Consider the following 20,165-nt stretch of genomic DNA (forward strand, 5'->3'; position numbering starts at 1 on the left):
TCCATAGCTGTCACTACAAGTGACAGATTTTGGAAGGCTCCTTTTCTACTTTTTCCTTCTCGTTAAATTAGGAAGAATTTTAGTCCCACTATTTGATGGAATTCTTGGTTTATTGAAAAGCATCATCAATCCAAAGTTTTCTTGGGTTGCCTAAGAAAAGGCTGAAATACTACTTTGCAAATTAGTTTTTTTTTTCTTACACTAAGCTGTGTGTCTTTGAGAAAGCAATGTCAGAGAAGAGGCTACATAGAAATTTTAGTTAGGCTCTTCTGGTTTGTGTGGAAAATTAGAGACACACTGTTGCTTAGAGGACGAAAACTAGTCTGATTTTTATTCTAATAGCAAATTAATTTATTTTTCTTAGCTGTCTATATAGCACAAATTAAATGGATACTTTTAATGTCTCTTTCAATGATACACAATTTTATAAGCACTCATGAAAAAGCAGTGCCATCACTAGAAGAGGAAAACTTCTACTTTATTTTCTCATGTTGACACAAAAGGATGATTTGAAAAAAAAAAGACTTTTTCATTTAGAACTGTCAAAGAAATACGATATATTTCATTCATTTTTGTGTGTGATTAAGGCTTTAAAAAGACCTTATGTGTGACTGAAAATAATGTCATGAATGTCTTTCTTGAAGCTGGAAAAATACAAAAATGATCAGTAGACAATTAGCCAAATTATTATCTTGGTGGCTGAATTTAGTGTAATTCTGTTTTCTCTAAATACAACAATGGATGTTGAAAGAGAACCCCACATCTTTTATACTTCTGTAATCAAAGATAGCAATTCACTAAATTTTTATTTAAGTCAATGAAAGAGTCACTTCTAAGCTGTACTGGCTATTTAGATGGAAACAGTATCTGGCAGCTATGTCCTTGCATCTTGGAGAAATATTCCCAGTCCTCAAACAGCTATATTTTGTATTAAGCTTATCTTCATTACTTAGAATGGTACTCAGAAGATATAACTCTACTCAAATAACTCTACAGAATTGTGAAGTAGATAAGTGCATCTAGTAGTTTTCTATGTGGAATACCATGCAACCTAATCATTCAGGAGGTAAGAAGTCTAATATGTTTCTGACCTATGTTAAAGTGACTGAGGAACACGCACTCTATGTGGAAATCAAAATTATTTCAGAGATTCTGGTTGTATTGCATTAGCAAGATTCTTGTTGCATTAAATTGTAACTACTAGCTTCTGCCTATGATTTTCTACTCACATGATAGACCAATACATCATGAATCCACAGACTAAACAGTTTTTGGAACCTGCATGTCCAATATAACTATATAACTTACCAGTTATTTCATCCATAATAAAATTTGGCTATATAATACCAAGTACAAAGGAAATTCACTAAAATCAAGATGAAGCTCAGGTTCATAGTAATGCCAAGTAATAAAATACAGAAGTTAAGCCTAAGAACCAAGCTCCCTTATATTTATGCAAATTGAGTCAAAGATTCATTTTCCTATCAGTACATTGCCCACACAATGTCTTTAACAAATCAGAAAAAAATCTATAAACACTTTTAGAGAACGGTTTTATTCCTTTTAAAGAAATTTGTAAAGGAAGACTAATTTCTTTTCATTACTTTTACCATAAATTTAGGCCTATGCAATATATAGTCTCTACTATATGGCCTGCAAAGCCCAAAATATTATTGGGTTATTTACAGAAAAAATTTACTAATCTGTGCTTAAACATTTGCTGACATACTGGTTTTGGCATCTGGCTGTCTTTTTTACATCTTTAAAAACTTTAGTTTTCAGGTGTTTTTTTAAAAAAGAGTTGGCTGAAGGCTGGGCACGATGGCTCATGCCTGTAATCCCAGCACTTTGGAAGATGGGCGAATCGCTTGAGCCCAGGGGTTCGGGACCAGCATGGGCAACACGGCAAAATTCCATCTCTACAAAAATCAACAAGCAAAAACAAAAACAAAAATTAGCCAGTTGTGGTGGTGCATGCCTGTGGTCCCAGCTACTTAGGAGTCTGAGGTGAAAGGATCGTTGAGCCTGGGAGGTCAAGGCTGCAGTGAGCCAAGATCAAGATCACACTACTGCACTTCAGCCTGGGCACTGGAGTGAGACCCCATTTCAAAATAAATAAATAAATAAATAAATAAACAAACAAACACCTGGTGGAGATTTTACTCTAAGTCTAAAAGGAAACAGAAGGCTTTTAGAATCTCCACATCAATAAACTGGCTATGCCCACTGAAGACACAACTATGAATAGGTTTGTGTTTATAAGTGTGTCAGTCTATGGATTCTTTTAACAGATAATTTCAAAAACCTATTTATATTTCCAAGGGATGTACAATAAACACCCTCTGGAAAATGTGAAGCCACCTAAGAACAATGACCACAGCTTTTGTTCTTAAGATTTCAATTCTGCACCATAACACTGTGTTTCATAAATCTGAGGTCAGTACCAAGGCAAATTGCATAGGATCACAGAGTTAGTAACAGAGCTGAAGAACATAACCAAATGAGAAAATTTATGAAAGAAAAGATCATTCATCTCATTTATTTGCGTAAAAGGCCACTTAGATGTCTATAAAACTGCTAAATAGTAAAAATTGCTCACTGCTAAGGATCTGGACTTGGTTCAATCATAAGACCTATTATAGACTTTTTCCATTTTTAAGATTTTGTTTCTTCATAGAAACAAGACGGGAGGAGGGGGTAACAAATAGGAGAGAACTCCACATTAGCTGCTCCAAAAATTTGAGCATTCAGTTCCTATCTATACAAGTTGTTAAACCTCACTTAAGTGCCTAGAAGAGAAATAAACAAAAATTGACATATGTATTTTCTCTCAAGTGATAGCAATGAATTTCTGTATAGGATAACTGCAGGAAAAAAAGTATAACATACTTATTTTTAAAAAGTATTTCTTTACCTTGTTCCTGCTTAATCCTCTCTCTTTCTGCATATCCTGCCGTCAGCATATTAATTCTGTTAAGCCACCTGAAAAAACAAATATTAAAATAAATAACATTGTAACCTAATTTCTTATATTTTACTTCCTAGAAACATTTATTTAAAAATGTCTAAGAATATATGGAATAATCCTACATATAAGATGTGTTCTTTGCTACTATTGATACATAGAATCTTTAATGAGATACAATTTGCTATAGTACAAATTGCTCCCACACCAAAGATGTTACTTCAATAGAAAAGTCTTGGGCAAAGCTGTTAATATCTGTAACATAAAGGGTTTGGAGATGACCAAAGCCATATTAATTCTATTGTTCCAAATGTAGAAGTACTCCAAATATTCCTGCTGTTCTGTTTCTTCAGAACAAATGCTCCTTTAGAGATATTTAAACATTATCAGGTTCAATTTATCCTGATGAGAGAAAAAAGTTATGAACCTTGCTTGTCAAAATAATAGTTTTATTACGAAATCATAGTTTTGATTAAGTTTATTTAACAATCTAACAGGAAACACATCTTGGGAGTACTTCAGACACTTGTCTCTAAATACAAGGGAATGGGGTTTTCCAAAGACACAATGAACTTACACAATTTTAACATCTGTTTAGATCTTGAAAATGTATTTTCATGAGCAAGAGTAATTCAAAAATAAATCTCACCTCTTTGCTCTTTCTATAGTGCTGCTATTGCCAATGTAGGGACTGCCTAAAGCAAAGCAGTTTTAACATCTTTCTTTTGTCCCACCAGGGCTCTCCTTATGCTCATTATTTCAACTATTTACACTATCAGATTATCTAATCACAAGTCTTTAAACAACATGAAAATTTCCCTTTGGTCAATCCTGAGCCATAACCCATACACTTTCCCAAATCAGAAATTGAGGAAAAACCTGCATTTCAAGCTATCTTCAATATGTCCAGAATCACTAGTATGGTTAATGTCATTAAGTTGTGGAATAATCTGATCTAGATACATTTTTAAGAAAAATTTGTGTTTGAGAACTTTTTCTCCTAAGACCTTTATCTTCCCTGTCAAGTGGAAGATCACATTCTTTGAAGTGACTCATATTTCATCATTTATGCCAAATGGTGTTAACTGTGCATCAGATACTTAGAATATCTTGAAAAGTGGGGAAAGTCGTATCTCTAACAGACAAAATCACATCTATGGAAACTTAAGCTTTAATTGTAAGAATAGGTCAATTAAAGCCTAATTTTATTTGAGCAAAACCTACAATGTAATTATCACCTCAGGTACATTTGGGAAGTGAAGAAAGGACTGGAGTAGAACTGGAATAAAATAAAGATTATCAAATGAATTCAGTAGCATGATATGTGTATATATATAAATATATATATAGACACACACACGCATCCAGAAAATTATAAACTATAAATCAAGAAGTAAACTTCATGACAATGTTTTAAAAATGACTCTAATCATTACTAAAAAGTTCAGTTAAAATTCAGTCTAAGTTGATTTGCAGTGAAAAAGGGGTTAAATTTGTACTACAAGGCATATCTTACCACTCTTTTTTTTTTTTTTTTAAATTTATTTATTATTATTAAACTTCAAGTTGTAGGGTACATGTGCACAACGTGCAGGTTTGCTACATATGTATACTTGTGCCATGTTGGTGTGCTGCACCCATCAACTCGTCATTTACATAAGGTATAACTCCCAGTGCAATCCCTCCCCCCTCCCCCCTCCCCATGATAGGCCCCGGTGTGTGATGTTCCCCTTCCCGAGTCCAAGTGATCTCATTGTTCAGTTCCCGCCTATGAGTGAGAACATGCGGTGTTTGGTTTTCTGTTCTTGTGATAGTTTGCTGAGAATGATGGTTTCCAGCTGCATCCATGTCCCTACAAAGGACACAAACGCATCCTTTTTTATGGCTGCATAGTATTCCATGGTGTATATGTGCCACATTTTCTTAATCCAATCTGTCACTGATGGACATTTGGGTTGATTCCAAGTCTTTGCTATTGTGAATAGTGCTGCAATAAACATACGTGTGCATGTGTCTTTATAGCAGCATAATTTATAATCCTTTGGGTATATACCTAGTAATGGGATGGCTGGGTCATATGGTACATCTAGTTCTAGATCCTTGAGGAATCGCCATACTGTTTTCCATAATGGTTGAACTAGTTTACAATCCCACCAACAGTGTAAAAGTGTTCCTATTTCTCCACATCCTCTCCAGCACCTGTTGTTTCCTGACTTTTGAATGATCGCCATTCTAACCGGTGTGAGATGGTATCTCATTGTGGTTTTGATTTGCATTTCTCTGATGGCCAGTGATGATGAGCATTTTTTCATGTGTCTGTTGGCTGTATGAATGTCTTCTTTTGAGAAATGTCTGTTCATATCCTTTGCCCACTTTTTGATGGGGTTGTTTGTTTTTTTCTTGTAAATTTGTTTGAGTTCTTTGTAGGTTCTGGATATTAGCCCTTTGTCAGATGAGTAGATTGCAAAAATTTTCTCCCATTCTGTAGGTTGCCTGTTCACTCTGATGGTAGTTTCTTTTGCTGTGCAGAAGCTCTTTAGTTTAATGAGATCCCATTTGTCTATCTTACCACTCTTGGGAAAGACTGGCCTGGTGCTTTTGGGTGAAAATGATAATACCACTAAAGAAAAATTTATCATTGAATTGTAATCCACTGCGTTGTATTTAGTACTTTAAAAAATATCACTGAAGGCCAGGCGCAGTGGCTCACGACTATAATCCCAGCACTTTGGGAGGCCGAGGTAGGTGGATCACCTGAGGTCAGGAGTTTGAGACCAGCCTCACCAACATGGTGAAACCCTGTCTCTACTAAATACAAAAAATTAGCCAGGCATCGTGGCGTGCACCTGTAATCCCAGCTATTTGGGAGGCTGAGGCAGGAGAATTGCTTGAACCTGGGAGGTGGAGGTTGCAGTGAGCCGAGATTGTGCCATTGCACTTCAGTCTGGGTGACAGAGCAAGACTCCATCACACATACACACATACAAAACAAACAAACAAAAAGCACTGAAATTTCATTTGATCAGAAATGTAAAGAACAATGAGGTCCTTATGAAATAAATCAGGAAACAAAAAAGGGGCTTGCTCAATTTTTCCCTTCAACAGCATTTATTAAGTGTCTGCTATGTGCTGAACAATAAGCTATGTTTTAGGGATACAGAAATAAATAAGACATAATTTCTGCCTTCAATTAACTCTAGATTTACTAAGTTTCATAACACAATTGAAAGAAGAAAAATTTTGTTCACTGAAGAAAAACTGCTTAGAAAGTGTGTGGATATACTCAGGCCACTATATAAGAGCCACAAGAGGCTAAATACAACACAATTGTTGGTGCTATCTTGGATAAACTTATCCTTTAGGCTTCAACTAGAAGATACTTACTGATTTGCTTGTTACAGTTACGATTTGGTATTTTAGGTTATTATGAAAGCAGACACATATGCATCAACTGATTCAAGCAATATTTATTAAGAGCCTATATGTGCCAGGTACCTGGGATACAGAGATAAAACAAAGTGCCTGCCTTCATGATTTCCATATCTTAGTGAGGGAGAAAAACAATAAACAGGGATACAAATAAACATATGTGAAATAGTAGCAAATGCTATTTAAAAACAGACAAGCAAGCAAGTTAGAAAATTAGAATGTCAAAGATTCTGTGGATGAGGGAAGGCTATTTTAGGTAAGAAGGTCAGAGACACAATATTGAATTTAGAATCTATTCAATATATTTATGAGGAAGTTATTTAATAGCAGGTCTAAATTCAGTCAGTACCTTACCATATCACCAATGCTTTAAAATAGGAAAATATAGGTAAGGGGATATTGAACCTATAGTAAACATGTAAAGGAGATATTCACAACTGACAAAGAATAATGTGTTTAGAGGGAAATAAGAGAAAGAACCATGGGAGAAATATATAAATAGTAATTATCAAATAGGAATTGGTGGGTCATCACAATTACAAGAACATATGTACTGACATGGTAAGGAATATATAGGCCAAACAAATTCAGTAAATAAGTCTTCAGAATACTTGAGTAATATGATGTTTTGTTTTATCCCCATAGATTTTACACAGACCAGAAAAAAATCAGTTTTTAATGTTTCAGTGCTTATTTCTGATGAAACGGATGAATAGTAGTGGGGTGCCTAAAAGTGTTTTTGCAAATTACCTCACAATCAAACTTCCTGCTTCTCAAAATAGAAGGTGATATTTTAATATTCTATGTGTATGTGTATGTATACACATATATATATACACATATTTATTGTGTATATATATGTGTATGATTTTACAGAAGAAAATTAAATGTAAGGATAACTTTTTTTTTTTTTTTTGAGACGGAGTCTCCCTCTGTCGCCCAGGCTGGAGTGCAGTGACCAGATCTCAGCTCACTGCAAGCTCCGCCTCCCGGGTTCACGCCATTCTCCTGCCTCAGCCCCCTGAGTAGCTGGGACTACAGGCGCCTGCCACCTCGCCCGGCTAGTTTTTTGTATTTTTTAGTACAGACGGGGTTTCACCGTGTTAGTCAGGATGGTCTCGATCTCCTGACCTCGTGATCCGCCCGTCTCAGCCTCCCAAAGTGCTGGGATTACAGGCTTGAGCTACCGTGCCTGGCCAATAAGGATAACTTTTTAACACCAATTACTAGGTCCTGTCACCACCAGCATTACATTTGTTTTTTTTAAATGAGGAACAGAAAAATATATTTCTCTGAAACATGGTGTATTTTCATAAGAAGTAGGTATGATATTAAAAAATGAAATAATCACATAAATTATGTATTTATAATAATTATTTTTATAAATATATCATCTCTTGAAGACTTAGATACATGCTTCTAAAAGATTACATAAAGAACAAACCAACACTCAGATCATCTTGCTGTTATGTAACAATCAGGTGACTTGACAAAGCTGTAGGTGGGTGTTCCTCCCCGTCATTAATTCTCTGTGAATATTTTTAGCACCAACTCTTTTCCCCTTCTATTAACAAGTAATTAAAAATTTTCCCATTGAAAGTAGACATTAGGAATAGGGTTACTTTTTAGAAAGCAAAATTCAAAGAAAACAATAAAAATCAATTTTAATTAAATTAAAATAACATTTAGTATTTTGGGACAATTAAATTCTTAAAGTTGTAGTGTGTCATGGCAGGCTTTACATAAAACAGCACTTTTAAGTGTATAATGTGGAGATGGCCTTTTTTATGTTTCACTTTTTTTCTTTGACCTATTGCTTAGAAAACCAACAAAATAAACCGCATAAATTTGGTTTAGTTTCTGCGATATCCCGAACCAGATACAGCCACAAAATATTAGGAAAGAGCAGTGACATCAGCATCCTTTTGAAGCTATTGCTAAAAGGATTTTATAGTTCATAAAATACACTTTTAAACAGGCAACTTCTAAGCTTAAAAAGATCCCAATTAGCATGTATCATGAATGATTACATTGTATTAATTCTTGGAGTTGGCTGGGTTCTAGTGCATAAGATAGGATATGCTCATGTATGCCACTTAATTTCAGTGTGGTCATGATGAAAATTCTTCACATTTATCCCAAGGGTATTGAGCTTAACATATGGTAAAATGGATAGTAAGTACTAGAACAGTGGAATTATAAAATAATTACAACAGAAAATGGAGTATCACACCTCTCCCTCTCCATGTGAATGTGAATAAATATTTTCATTTTGAGAATAAGGAGAAAAAACTTAAAATTTTATAGCTTAGTGTGAAATTTCAAGGCTAAGTTATATGAATTAAGAGAAGATTATGGAAACTATATGAAAGGCTCAATTCCTTTATTAGTAATAAAAGTTTTAATCAAGTGTTCTCAACACCACCTTTATTTGCCATTTCCTTGTATTCATATCCTTGCTTTGAAAAAAAGACATGCTTGTATTCCCAAATGTCAAAGAACAAGATTATTTATAAAAGGACATTAAGTGTTCATTTAGTACGTTCAAGCAAATTTATGTAGCTACACAGTTTTGTGCTTAAAAATGCCTGGGTACAATTGTTTTAGAGAAAGGTAAATGGAGTAAGAACCCAAAGTATATAAAAGGAATATATATTAATAGTAAATATTTATATAGCACTTATAATTTAGCAGGCACTGTTCTAAGTCCTTTATGTATGCTTATTTACTCCTTATAAAAGTCTTACTGATAGGTATCATTATTATTTTCACTTTATTAAAGGGCCAATACCTCAGCATAGAGAGGTTTAGTTTCTTGCCCAAGGTCTCACAGCTAATCAGTATAGAGCTGAGATTGGGCTGATTATTATCCCCACCCACCTCTTGTATAGATTGGATAATACTATATTGGAATGAAGAGGTCGTGTTCTTTGTCCAAGGTTGTACAGCTAGTAAGTGGTAGAGCTGGGATTTAGAGAGTCTGGTTGCAAAGTCCATGCTCCTGACCATGATGCTATGCTGCCTCTCCCTAACTGAAGGCAGGTTATATTTGTAATATGTACTGGCTAGTAAGTTATAGAAAGGGGAAAAATTTTTAATCTTAAACTCAATTTCTATAATTCTAGAAAAGGAAGAGGGGAAAGGAAAGAGAAAGGAAGAAAGCACAAAATTCATAAAAGCCAAAGTATTAACATGAAGCAGAATGTGGTAGGTGATGAGAAAAGAAAAAATTATATACATATAGGTTTTCCCTGAGCCACCGAATAACCATTGAGCCATCTGATTTGTTGGTTGTATGGCCCTGTCAGGTGAAAGATGAAAAGTGACAGCAAGAAATACTAATTTTTCTTAGGCCTGAATTATTGAGATGAATAGTCTGTCGAAAATACTCAGTACTTGAAAAAGTCAGCTTTTTTGGTAGATATCTCTTTTTCCTCCATCTGGGAGTAAATTTTAAGACATATTTTTGAAATGAACTTAAAAAAAATCCCCTTTTTTGGTGGTAGATTTTTGGGGTCTATATATGGTCTCTATTACCTTTTTGGTAAACTTGACAAAAATATTTAACAAGTTTATTTTGACTTTTTAAACGATGTTCTTTAAAATTAGATATGGCTGCATGGAGCTAGTCTGGGTCTATTTTATTTTAAAATGATCGATTTAAAAACTTCAGTGACATTATTCTATAAGCATTACTGTAGAAAATTTAGAATTCTAGGACTCACTGACCTTCTACATATTCTGAAATAATTTACCTGTTCATATCATCAAGATGTTCAGCGGCAAAATAAAAGCTTTTGATTTTAGGATGACAGGCTTTGAATGCACTGCAAAAGGAAACAAAGCACATTTATTACAACTGGGAAATAAGTTTGAAACAAATAATTCTGATGGGCACAATTACCTCAACATCTAACCCGAGTTCACATATATAATGCTTCTATCATGGTGACAGAAATCAGTAAAAAGTTCAATTTTCTGCCCACACAACTGCTTTCTTATTACCTCAATGTGAAAGCATTAAATGAGCAACCTATAATTTAAAAGCTGGAAATTAAAAAAAAAAAAAAAAAAGCTATCGTTCCCTCTTCCCAAATAAAATCAACTTACTATTTTTTGCGGCATTCACTGGCTCTATCAATTTTAAATTCAGGCAGACTGATGAATCCTTCTGCTTTTTCATCCTAAAGTGGCAAGACTCTTGGTTAGGTTATTATATACAAAGGTGTGAAGGTAATGATACTCTATAACTATGGCTTAAATATCTGTACTAATTAATCTGTTCCTTTAACTCCTTAAATTTGATATTTTAGAGATAAGAATTCGATGCTTACCTGTTGTATTCCATAAATTGAAGATATATTTTGAACACTTAGAATACTACTAATTAAAATATACAAAGAACTTCTAAAAAGTGTTTTTCATATTAAAATGAGAATGGAAAATTCTTTAATTCTCAAAGTGGAATGTGTTTTATAACTTATTTTCTGGTATATATAAAATAAATGTAGTCCACTTTTGTAATTCACCATTTTCTATTATTCGTAATGTTCAGATGTAAAATATAGGGATGTTTACTGATTCAATTTTCCTCCAACAAATCTCTTATCAAACTTGATTTTTCTCTAATTATATAACAATGATCTTTTATTTAATTATTTTTAACTTTTAGGTTCAGGGGTATACATGAAGGTTTGTTATACAGGTAAACGTGTGTCACAGGGGTTTGTTGTACAGATTATTTCATCACCCAGGCACTAATCCTGGTACCCAATAGTTATTTTTTCTGCTCCTCTCCCTCATCTCATCCACCCCCCTCAAGTAGACCCCAGTGTCTGCTGTTCCTTTCTTTGTGTGCATTGAGTTCTCATCATTCAGTTCTCATATATAAGTGAGAACATGTGGTATTTGGTTTTCTGTTCCTACATTGATTTGCAAAGGATAATAGCCTCTAGCTCCATCCACGTTCCTGCAAAAGACATAATCTCATTCTTTTTATGGCTGCATAGTATTCCATGGTGTATATGTACCACATTTTCTTTATCCAATCTGTCATTGATACGCATTTAGGTCGATTCATGTCTTTGCTATCATGAATAGTGCTGCAATGAACATTCACGTGCATGTGTCTTTATGGTAGAAATATTTATATTCCTCTGAGTATATACCCAGTAATGGGATTGCTGGGTGGAATGGTAGTTCTGCTTTTAGCTCTTTGAGGAATTATCACAATGCTTTCCACAATGGCTGAACTAATTTATACTCCCACCAACAGTGTACAAGTATTCCTGTCTTCTCTGCAAGCTCGTCAGCATCTTATAACAATTATTTTGTGCATTCAAGAGTTTACAAATGAAATAGGTCAATTTGACTTTCAAATATCTGGCTTGGGGTACGTGCTATATATATAAAGGTCATTTTTCACCTGGAAAATGGAATAAAATCCATAAAATCCTCCTCTCTCTAACGCTGGATGGAAAAACAAGATAGAAGAATTATCTAAACTATTATGTTAGATACGAGTTATCCCAACTAAGCTAAAACTATCTTTTGCTAAATGCTTTAATCATAGTATCCCTTCTCCTGCTCATGATCAAGCTCCTCTGAGTTTTACTATCTCTAACTTTTATTTGATCTGTGCTATATCCATAGCTCCTTATATATCATGTTCAAATGAGATTATACTCCCATCCACTATTAGAGAAAAAAAAAGAGATTCTCGATTCTTTTAGAGTGTATATTTGTATGAATGCTTTCACTGCTAAGCATCCATGCAAAACAAAAATCTGATGCTACTGACGGTGACTGAATGTGTGTGTTATGAAAAACAGTAGTATTAAACTTTTTCAATATTTGAATATTTTTTATTCCAATCTTGGAGTAAGGACAATTTTTTTTTTTTTTTTTTTTTTTTTGAGACGGAGTCTTGCTCTGTCGCCCAGGCTGGAGTGCAGTGGCGCTATCTTGGCTCATAGCAAGCTCTGCCTCCTGCGTCCATGCCATTCTCCTGTCTCAGCCTCCCGAGTAGCTGCGACTACAGGCACCCAAGACCATGCCCAGCTAATTTTTTGTATTTTTAGCAGAGACGGGGTTTCACCGTGTTAGCCAGGATGGTCTTGATCTCCTGACCTCGTGATCCACCTGCCTTGGCCTCCCAAAGTGCTGGGATTACAGGCGTAAGCCACTGCGCCCGGCCAAGACAATATTTTTAAATCCTTTTCCCAAATCCATTTCTATGTTATGTTACCCTTGACAGTCATAATGTAAACATTTAAAATTTTGAACAATTTAAAATATTTTGAGGTAGTTATTATCTCCTCATAATGATGTGATGAGGAATTTTTACATTTCTCCTAAAATATTATCATACTAAAGGTATTTCTTGCAATGTATACTGTAGAATTCTTCACTCATCTCTCACAAGGCTAACAGTAACAATAACTTGCTGAATGAAACTTAGTTCAACAAAAAGGGGCCACAGTTTTTCACCACTTAAACTTTGAAAGATAGCATATAATCTAGTATATGGGAGATAAACCTGCAAGTGACCTTACAATAAAGAGAAACATAGAGATACTATATTTTGATAACACTTGATTGGCATATAAAAAGTATTTAATATATATCTATTAAATGAAACTGTAGGTAAAATTATGGTTTGTTTCCTATATTTAAAATAAGACACACTTAGTGAAGCAGAGGATATTTTAGGTAATTGTGTGATTTGCCACAAAAATGTTAAAAGTACAGAAAACAACCAAATATTTTTATATAGGTGATATAGACATTTACATGAAATAGAAAAATATTAATTCAAGATTTTATAAATAAAATGAGAGGTCCCTTTGAAAAATGTTACTAATAGCACACATATTTTTTTGAGATAGGGTCTTGCTCTGAGTGCAGTGGTGCAATCATGGCTCACTGCAGCCTCAGCCTCCTTGGCTCAAGCAATCCTCCTGCCTCAGCCTCTCGAGTAGCTGGGACTACCGACGTGCACCACCATGCTTGGCTAATTTTTTAATTTTTTGTAGAGACAGGGTCCCACTATGTTACCCAGGCTGGTTTCAAGCTCCTGAGCTCAAGTGATCATCCTGCCTTAACCTCCCAAAGTGCCGTCATTACAGGTGTGAGCCACTGGGCCCGGCCTACCATATGTTTAGTGAACACTTAGTATGTGCCAGGCATTGATTCATTTCATCCATATGGTAGTCCAGTGATAAGCATTATTATTACTCCCATTTTGCAGATGAAGAAACTATGGCCCAGTAACTCAGGTGGTGTGATTTCTGAGTCTACTCTTAAACACAACATAACATTATATTATAACCTGTCTAAGGAACATAAAATTATCTAGATATTATGTGTTATAATCATAGGCATAATAATGTTGTTAAATTATATTTCAACAATATTCAAATGCAAATTGATGAATGTCTTAACATAATAGTATTGGACTATTCACCCAGCAAACTACATTAAACCATGTACATTTTTTAATAAAATAAGGTAATAGCAGAAATCATTGTTTTAAAAAACTAATAAAGTGAACTAATAGATGGCTATAGCAAAGGAATAAAAGCAAGCGCAGAATAAAGGGAATATCAACAAATGCTTTTGGCATATCTGTCAAGATATGTAATAAGTTTTGATATGACTACTCTGGATATAAATCTGTTGTACTAAAAACCCCCATAAAATCATAAGAATAATTTAAATGTATTTTATATATACACCCCTCATTGGGCCAAATGAAATGAATACTTGCAGATTTTCAAAACTAGTCTACTAGATCATTTTTAAAGAAAATGGAAATAAATTCAGGTGATATTAGTTTGCTTAAATTAGTAAAGGGCTTCCCCTTCCCCACTTCTAAAAAAAAGAAAAAAACAGAAAAAAGTGTAAAATTTTGAACAATAGCAAGACATTTAAAAATTAATGTCAGATTTCCACATGTAATCCTTCTAGTTAAGCTACTGTTTGGATTAGCTTAGCATTTTTATTTAGATATACAGAATTTTACTACACTTTATCTGTGTTTTAGATATGTTGCTATATTAGCATAATTGAGACATCTATCTTTCCAGAACCCCAACATGCAATCATTTTAAGAGGGTGGATTGAAAAATAACTAGCAGAAGTCTACTGAATTGGCCTTAAGGTGATTATATGATTTTAAAATATAAGCCTCAAAATGGTTCTTTTGATTAAAGATAGAGAATGGACGAGAAAACAAAATGTGCTTTATCTTACCTCCTCATTAATGTACCAATAAAGGGATGCATCCTTTAGGACAAACCAATATTTCTTCCATTTCTGTGAAAAATAACTCTTTGCATCTTTCTTTTTCCAAAGCCAGCCTTCACAGTCACCACGGCCAAGATCTTTGCAAGAAATTCGTCTTTTGCTCTTGCCTGCTATAGGACCTAAAGGGTGGAGATGCTCTTTCAATTTTGTAAAAGATATGAAAGTAGAGGATTAATCTATAGACACCAAAAAGAAGTATGAGTACTTCACAACCTTAAAAATTCTTTTTATATTGTATTAGACTAGAAAAATATAAAAATCTTTAATAGTTTTCCCTCACATAAGTGACACACATCTTAATCAGAAATATGTAACACCAGTCTCAAAACTTATTGAGATCATTTGTTGTAAAAGGTACCTTGTATTATAATTGAATTGAAGAAGAAGCTGGCAGCTTTCACACTAGGGGGTTGTGCTCTTCTAAACCACACTGGGCTCAGGCAAGAAAGAGGGCATGGATGAAGTGTGCTGGGGATTATCAAAGAGCAAAATAAGCAGGTAAAGGTTTCATTTCCTTTTCTTACCTTTGTTTTTCTTCTTTGATTTGTGCTGCAGTGAGGACTGCTGAAATGTCTGAAATCAAAGATAAAAAGAATGTTAGCTGATACTCAGGGTGTGATCCAGAGGACCAGCATGCTACACAGAACTCTCAAGAGCCAAATGATGACTCTAAACCCTGTTAGAGGAAGTACTTTTTCCCTGCAAAGCCTCAAAACAAATTCGTATGCATCATGTCACTTAACTGCCTAATCTCCTGTGAAGCAGGAAAGGATATTATATTTACCCGTATTTTGTAGGCAGAGAAATCAGGGCACAAAGCATTTGGTAAAACTAAAGGCTTTTATAACACACACTTACTTTGTACCTTTTCAAGGATATATTGTGCTTTGTCAGACAGTATCTCATTTGAGCCTCACAAAATCTAACAAAGTAAGCAGGAAAACATGATTATCCCTTGTTCACATGAAGTTCATTCTATTACATAAGCCACCACCACCTACTGATCTCCTACTTCCTTAGTCCCTAAATATTTCAGCACTTGGAACAATATTTTCTTCTAATGCCTACTTCTGTCACTATTATTCGTGACTAATCTTCATGTAGATGATGTCAGCACCCTGGTTCCTCAGTTCTAATAACCTTTACTTCCCCACTCCTCAGCTACCCACCCCCATGATCATATGTTTGATATCTCAAGCACACTCCAGCCACTGCATGTAATACATATGGTTTACATAGTCTAATACCCTCATGTCATCACTTAAAAAAACACTTCATTGAGGCATCCAGTTCATTGACCTTACTACCCTCCTGTGCCTGTATTTCTTTCCTCTTTGTTTCCATGGGATACCATTATAATCGTTCCCTTGACCATGCTCTTTGCATCATACTTGCTGAGCTAAACATCCATCCCAGTTAAACCTACCTGTCTGTTCACTCCATGCTAAGTACCTGAACATAGTATTACCAACGAGTATCAGTCCTAAAGATAAGGGTCAGATAATTTGCTGACATACAAAGTTTTCCAGAAATAATCACCCAAGTGTTAAAGCAATATAAATATGTATGTATGTGGTATATGTGTGTATGTGTGTGTACACATATATCAAACTTTGTAGCACCCATGGTTATAGAAAGTTACAAATTTTGAGAGAAAGCATAAAAGATAAAACCCATTATGCTATGTTGATTTTCTTGAATGCACTTTGCTTCAAAATAATAACTCAAATAATAACTCAGGCTAGTGTGCTTAAGTATAGCTAATTTACAGATAGTTATTTTCCCTAAATGGTTACATGATAAAATTACCGATTGGGTTTTTTTTTCCCTTTTGTATTTCCGCAAGTAATCATTATAGTTTCACAGCTCATTATTTTGAAAAATGACAAAGATGGAGGTGGTTTGTTTTTAGAAAGCTACATAGATAACAGATAGCTTGAAAGAATTGGGTTATATAATGTACCTTCTATGCTTTTTGCATGCTATTCCTTAGAACCTGAATGTCTACTCTAAAAATCTACATGAAACATATTTTATACTCTCCAGGTTTTCTTTTTAACAAGATTATCTTTTCTTTTCCTATAAATATATTTCCATAAAGATCATGACTGCAGAGTATAATCAGTGCACTGGAAACCTGAAAACTCCTAGACACTAAATACAGATTTATCCATCATTCAAAGAAGCAAAGCCTTAGATGTCTTTTATAGATACTATAAATATTAAAATAAAGTTCTCTTAAGAGAGATTTTATTATTTTTCCAATCGGCTTGACATTTTCTAAAATGAAAAAGTTAATTGTATTATATGCTTTTGGAAGTAATGGGAAAATCTATTAAAACTATACAGTTAGGTCTCTGTGCAGAAAAGAGTTAATATAGCAGGCCTGAGGTTGCCATCTTAGAAAGACCTACTTGCAGTATTTGCCCTTGGTTGGCATCTAGGAACCTGGCTGGTAAACAGTTCCCCATACTGATAAGAAGCTCCCCTAAATGATAAGATTTTTTTGCCCACATGGGGCACTAAATACCTACTTGCCTTCTGGGAGTCTGGAATTTTGGTAGTTGCTAGGCAGAGGATGTCTACATGCCCAATTCAATATCTTTGGGTACTGAGTCTCTAACCGGCTTCCCTGGACAGAAACACTGCACACATGTGATTACATTTTAGCTGCTGGGAGGAAAGTATGCTCTGTGTGACCTATCATGGGAGGGAGAGAGCACAGGAAGCCTACACACAGATTTCTCTAGATTCCACAGGTGTCTTTTTTCCTTACTGATCTGTCTGTATGTTCCTGCTGTTTCACTGTAATAAATCCTAGCTGTAAGTTCCACTATATGTTGAGTCCTATGAGTTCTTCTAGCAAATCACTGAACATGTAGGCGGTCTTGGGGACATCCAAAACAGCCTCACATTCAAAAAGATCCCTTACAAACTTATATTAGAAACTGTTCATTATTCATAAATAATGGACGTAAATAAACTCCAGAAAGGGTTTTCCTTATGTCATCAGTCACAGTGTTATTAAGCACCCCTGAGGTGCAAATTTATCATCCTGTATTGCCTTTTCTAGTAGAACTGATGGAATTATTCATTGTCAGTGACAGAAATTTAATTGGCACATTTTTTTCCAGTTTTAAGATTATGCAAATTTAATAAGAGCAAGACATTAAAAACAGGCATATGACCATAATTCATAACACAGCTGATCATATAAGGTGCTACAACAACTAACTGAAAAATGAAAGAGGCCTAGAATCTTTGCATTCATGATAAGTGTATTTCTCATGAGGTAACAATTCATAATATATCTCATTCATGTATATTTCATATTAGCTTCAGATTACCCTTCTTCCAAGTTTATGCTCAAGTAAGTATATTCTTTAGAAGTTCTTTCACAGCAGTCTGTGAGTGGCAAACTCTCCTAGTTTTAATGTTTGAAAATCCTTCCTCTTGAATAATAGCTTGGCTGGGTATAGAATTCTGAGTCGAAAATAATTTCCCTCAGCAATTTGATATATTACTTTATTTTCTTTTGGCATCTATTTTTTTTTCTCTTAAGCCATCTGTAGTTACACCGTTATTTGCTTGTTTTAATTTGTCTTTAGTTTCTCTGTAGCTTTTAAAATATTTTTCTCTTTATCCCTAATATTCTGCAGTTTCACTATTATGTGTCTGGTTACAATTTATCTAATTCAACTCTATTTGGCATTTTTTGTGTTGTATTGAAAGTGTTATTTAATTCTGAAAATCTCTTCAAATGTTCTTCTTTACTAGTCCCTTTTTAAAACTCTAGACATATGATGGTACCTCTCAATTTATCTTCCGTGTGTCCTTCTTATTTTGTATCCTTTCATATTTCTGTGATGCCTTTTAGGGGAATTCATTTTACTGTCTTCCAATTTCCTAATTCTTTCTCTGATTGTACCTAATCTAAAGTTTATCTTATCTATAGAGTGTTTATTTCATATATTTTACATTTCCAGGATATCTAGTTGGTAGTGGCTCTTTTGAATATGCACTGTTTTAACCTTCCTGTTTTTACTTAAAAGTTTATTTTAAGGACTTTTGTGACTTTCCTGTAATTTGCATTTAGTGAAGAAAATCACCTCATTGTTTAGTTCATTGCCTTTTTTAAAAAAGTATTAATTTTCTCTAGATGATCTGGAATTTTAGCTTGGGTAGAAGGTTCCTCCTCGGGGGGTGTTTCTTTTTGCACTCATCCCTCTTGTCTAAGCGTTTTGCTGTCTCTGCCTCTATTCCTTGGGACACTAACCAGTCGTTTCAGTGGTGGCAATGGGTTGCAGTTCCATCCATGAAATCCAAGTGGGAGAGGCATGGCCTATGGTTCTGAGTATCTGTTTTTGTTACTTGTAGACACCTAGGAATTCAGTTTTATACAAGTAGCTGTATTAACTATATCTTTATTTAACCTCCTTACTCATGAATGAGGAAGCTCTGCTTGCCTTCCCAGTTGGTTACACCTTGTGAGTCAATTTTTAGATTCCTGACATAGCTGAGGTCCATTGGTTCTCTGATACTCATTAGAGAAGACTCTCAGGCATCTCTACCTTTTTCTGGATCGGTGCCTAAGATATGTGGCTTTAGGTCCCAATTATCACTGAGCATTTTTGTTAGTTCTGGTACCTGGAGATTAGATTTCATTTTTGACCATAAACATATCTTTTAGTTCACTTTATTGCTATGCGTTTAGGGTAGGGTGTGAGGGTGTGTATGTATGTGACTTTAAAGCACAAGCTTGTAATGCTTATTGATCACCAAAAATGAATTTCTCTTGTTAGCATTTTTGAAGTCCAATTCTCTAAAAAATCCTATTTTCGTTATTTCCTAAACCATCATTTATTAAAATCTTTCTAATGCCTTCACTAGCACTTTCTGTTTATTATAGTGAGCATCTGGGTGAAAGTTCTTTGAACTTTCTAAGAATGCTCTATAAATTCTTATCTTTAGCAACTTAAGAATTCATATTACTAGCCAGGACTTCTTGACTGAGCTAAAGCCTGCCTACTGAGCGGATTTAATATGTACAAAACTGAGCTCATGATGTCTATCACTTGTCAGCCAAATCTGCTTCTCTCCTACTCTTCTTTTTTTTTTTTTTTTTTTTTTAGGCGGAGTCTGGCTCTTTTGCCCAGGCTGGAGTGCAGTGGCCGGATCTCAGCTCACTGCAAGCTCCGCCTCCTGGGTTCACGCCATTCTCCTGCCTCAGCCTCCCGAGTAGCTGGGACTACAGGCGCCCGCCACCTCGCCCGGCTAGTTTTTTGTATTTTTTAGTAGAGACGGGGTTTCACTGTGTTAGCCAGGATGGTCTCGATCTCCTGACCTCGTGATCCGCCCGTCTCGGCCTCCCAAAGTGCTGGGATTACAGGCTTGAGCCACCGCGCCCAGCTCTCCTACTCTTCTATATCTTATTAAATAGTAATTACATTTTTTTCCTCCCTAG

General features: G+C 34.9%; 1 protein-coding gene across 12 annotated transcripts in view; it reads right to left on the reverse strand.

Moving 5' to 3' along the window:
* CNKSR2 (connector enhancer of kinase suppressor of Ras 2) overlaps positions 1-20,165 on the reverse strand; it is a 290,055-nt gene that overhangs the window by 47,824 nt on the left and 222,066 nt on the right. For 8 of the 12 annotated variants that reach the window (XM_037986403.2, XM_073013843.1, XM_073013845.1 and 5 more), the window contains 5 exons: positions 15,226-15,274; positions 14,648-14,820; positions 10,505-10,578; positions 10,150-10,221; positions 2,915-2,982 (listed from right to left, as the gene is read on the reverse strand). In XM_037986403.2, the coding sequence (XP_037842331.1) occupies positions 2,915-2,982; positions 10,150-10,221; positions 10,505-10,578; positions 14,648-14,820; positions 15,226-15,274 (436 nt within the window). Of the gene's footprint in view, positions 1-2,914; positions 2,983-10,149; positions 10,222-10,504; positions 10,579-14,647; positions 14,839-15,225; positions 15,275-20,165 lie in introns of all 12 variants that reach the window. The other 4 variants (XM_073013842.1, XM_073013844.1, XM_073013840.1 and 1 more) reach the window with 1 other exon arrangement.

Source organism: Chlorocebus sabaeus, chromosome X (assembly GCF_047675955.1).
Source record: "Chlorocebus sabaeus isolate Y175 chromosome X, mChlSab1.0.hap1, whole genome shotgun sequence".
NCBI classification, from domain to species: Eukaryota; Metazoa; Chordata; class Mammalia; order Primates; family Cercopithecidae; genus Chlorocebus; species Chlorocebus sabaeus.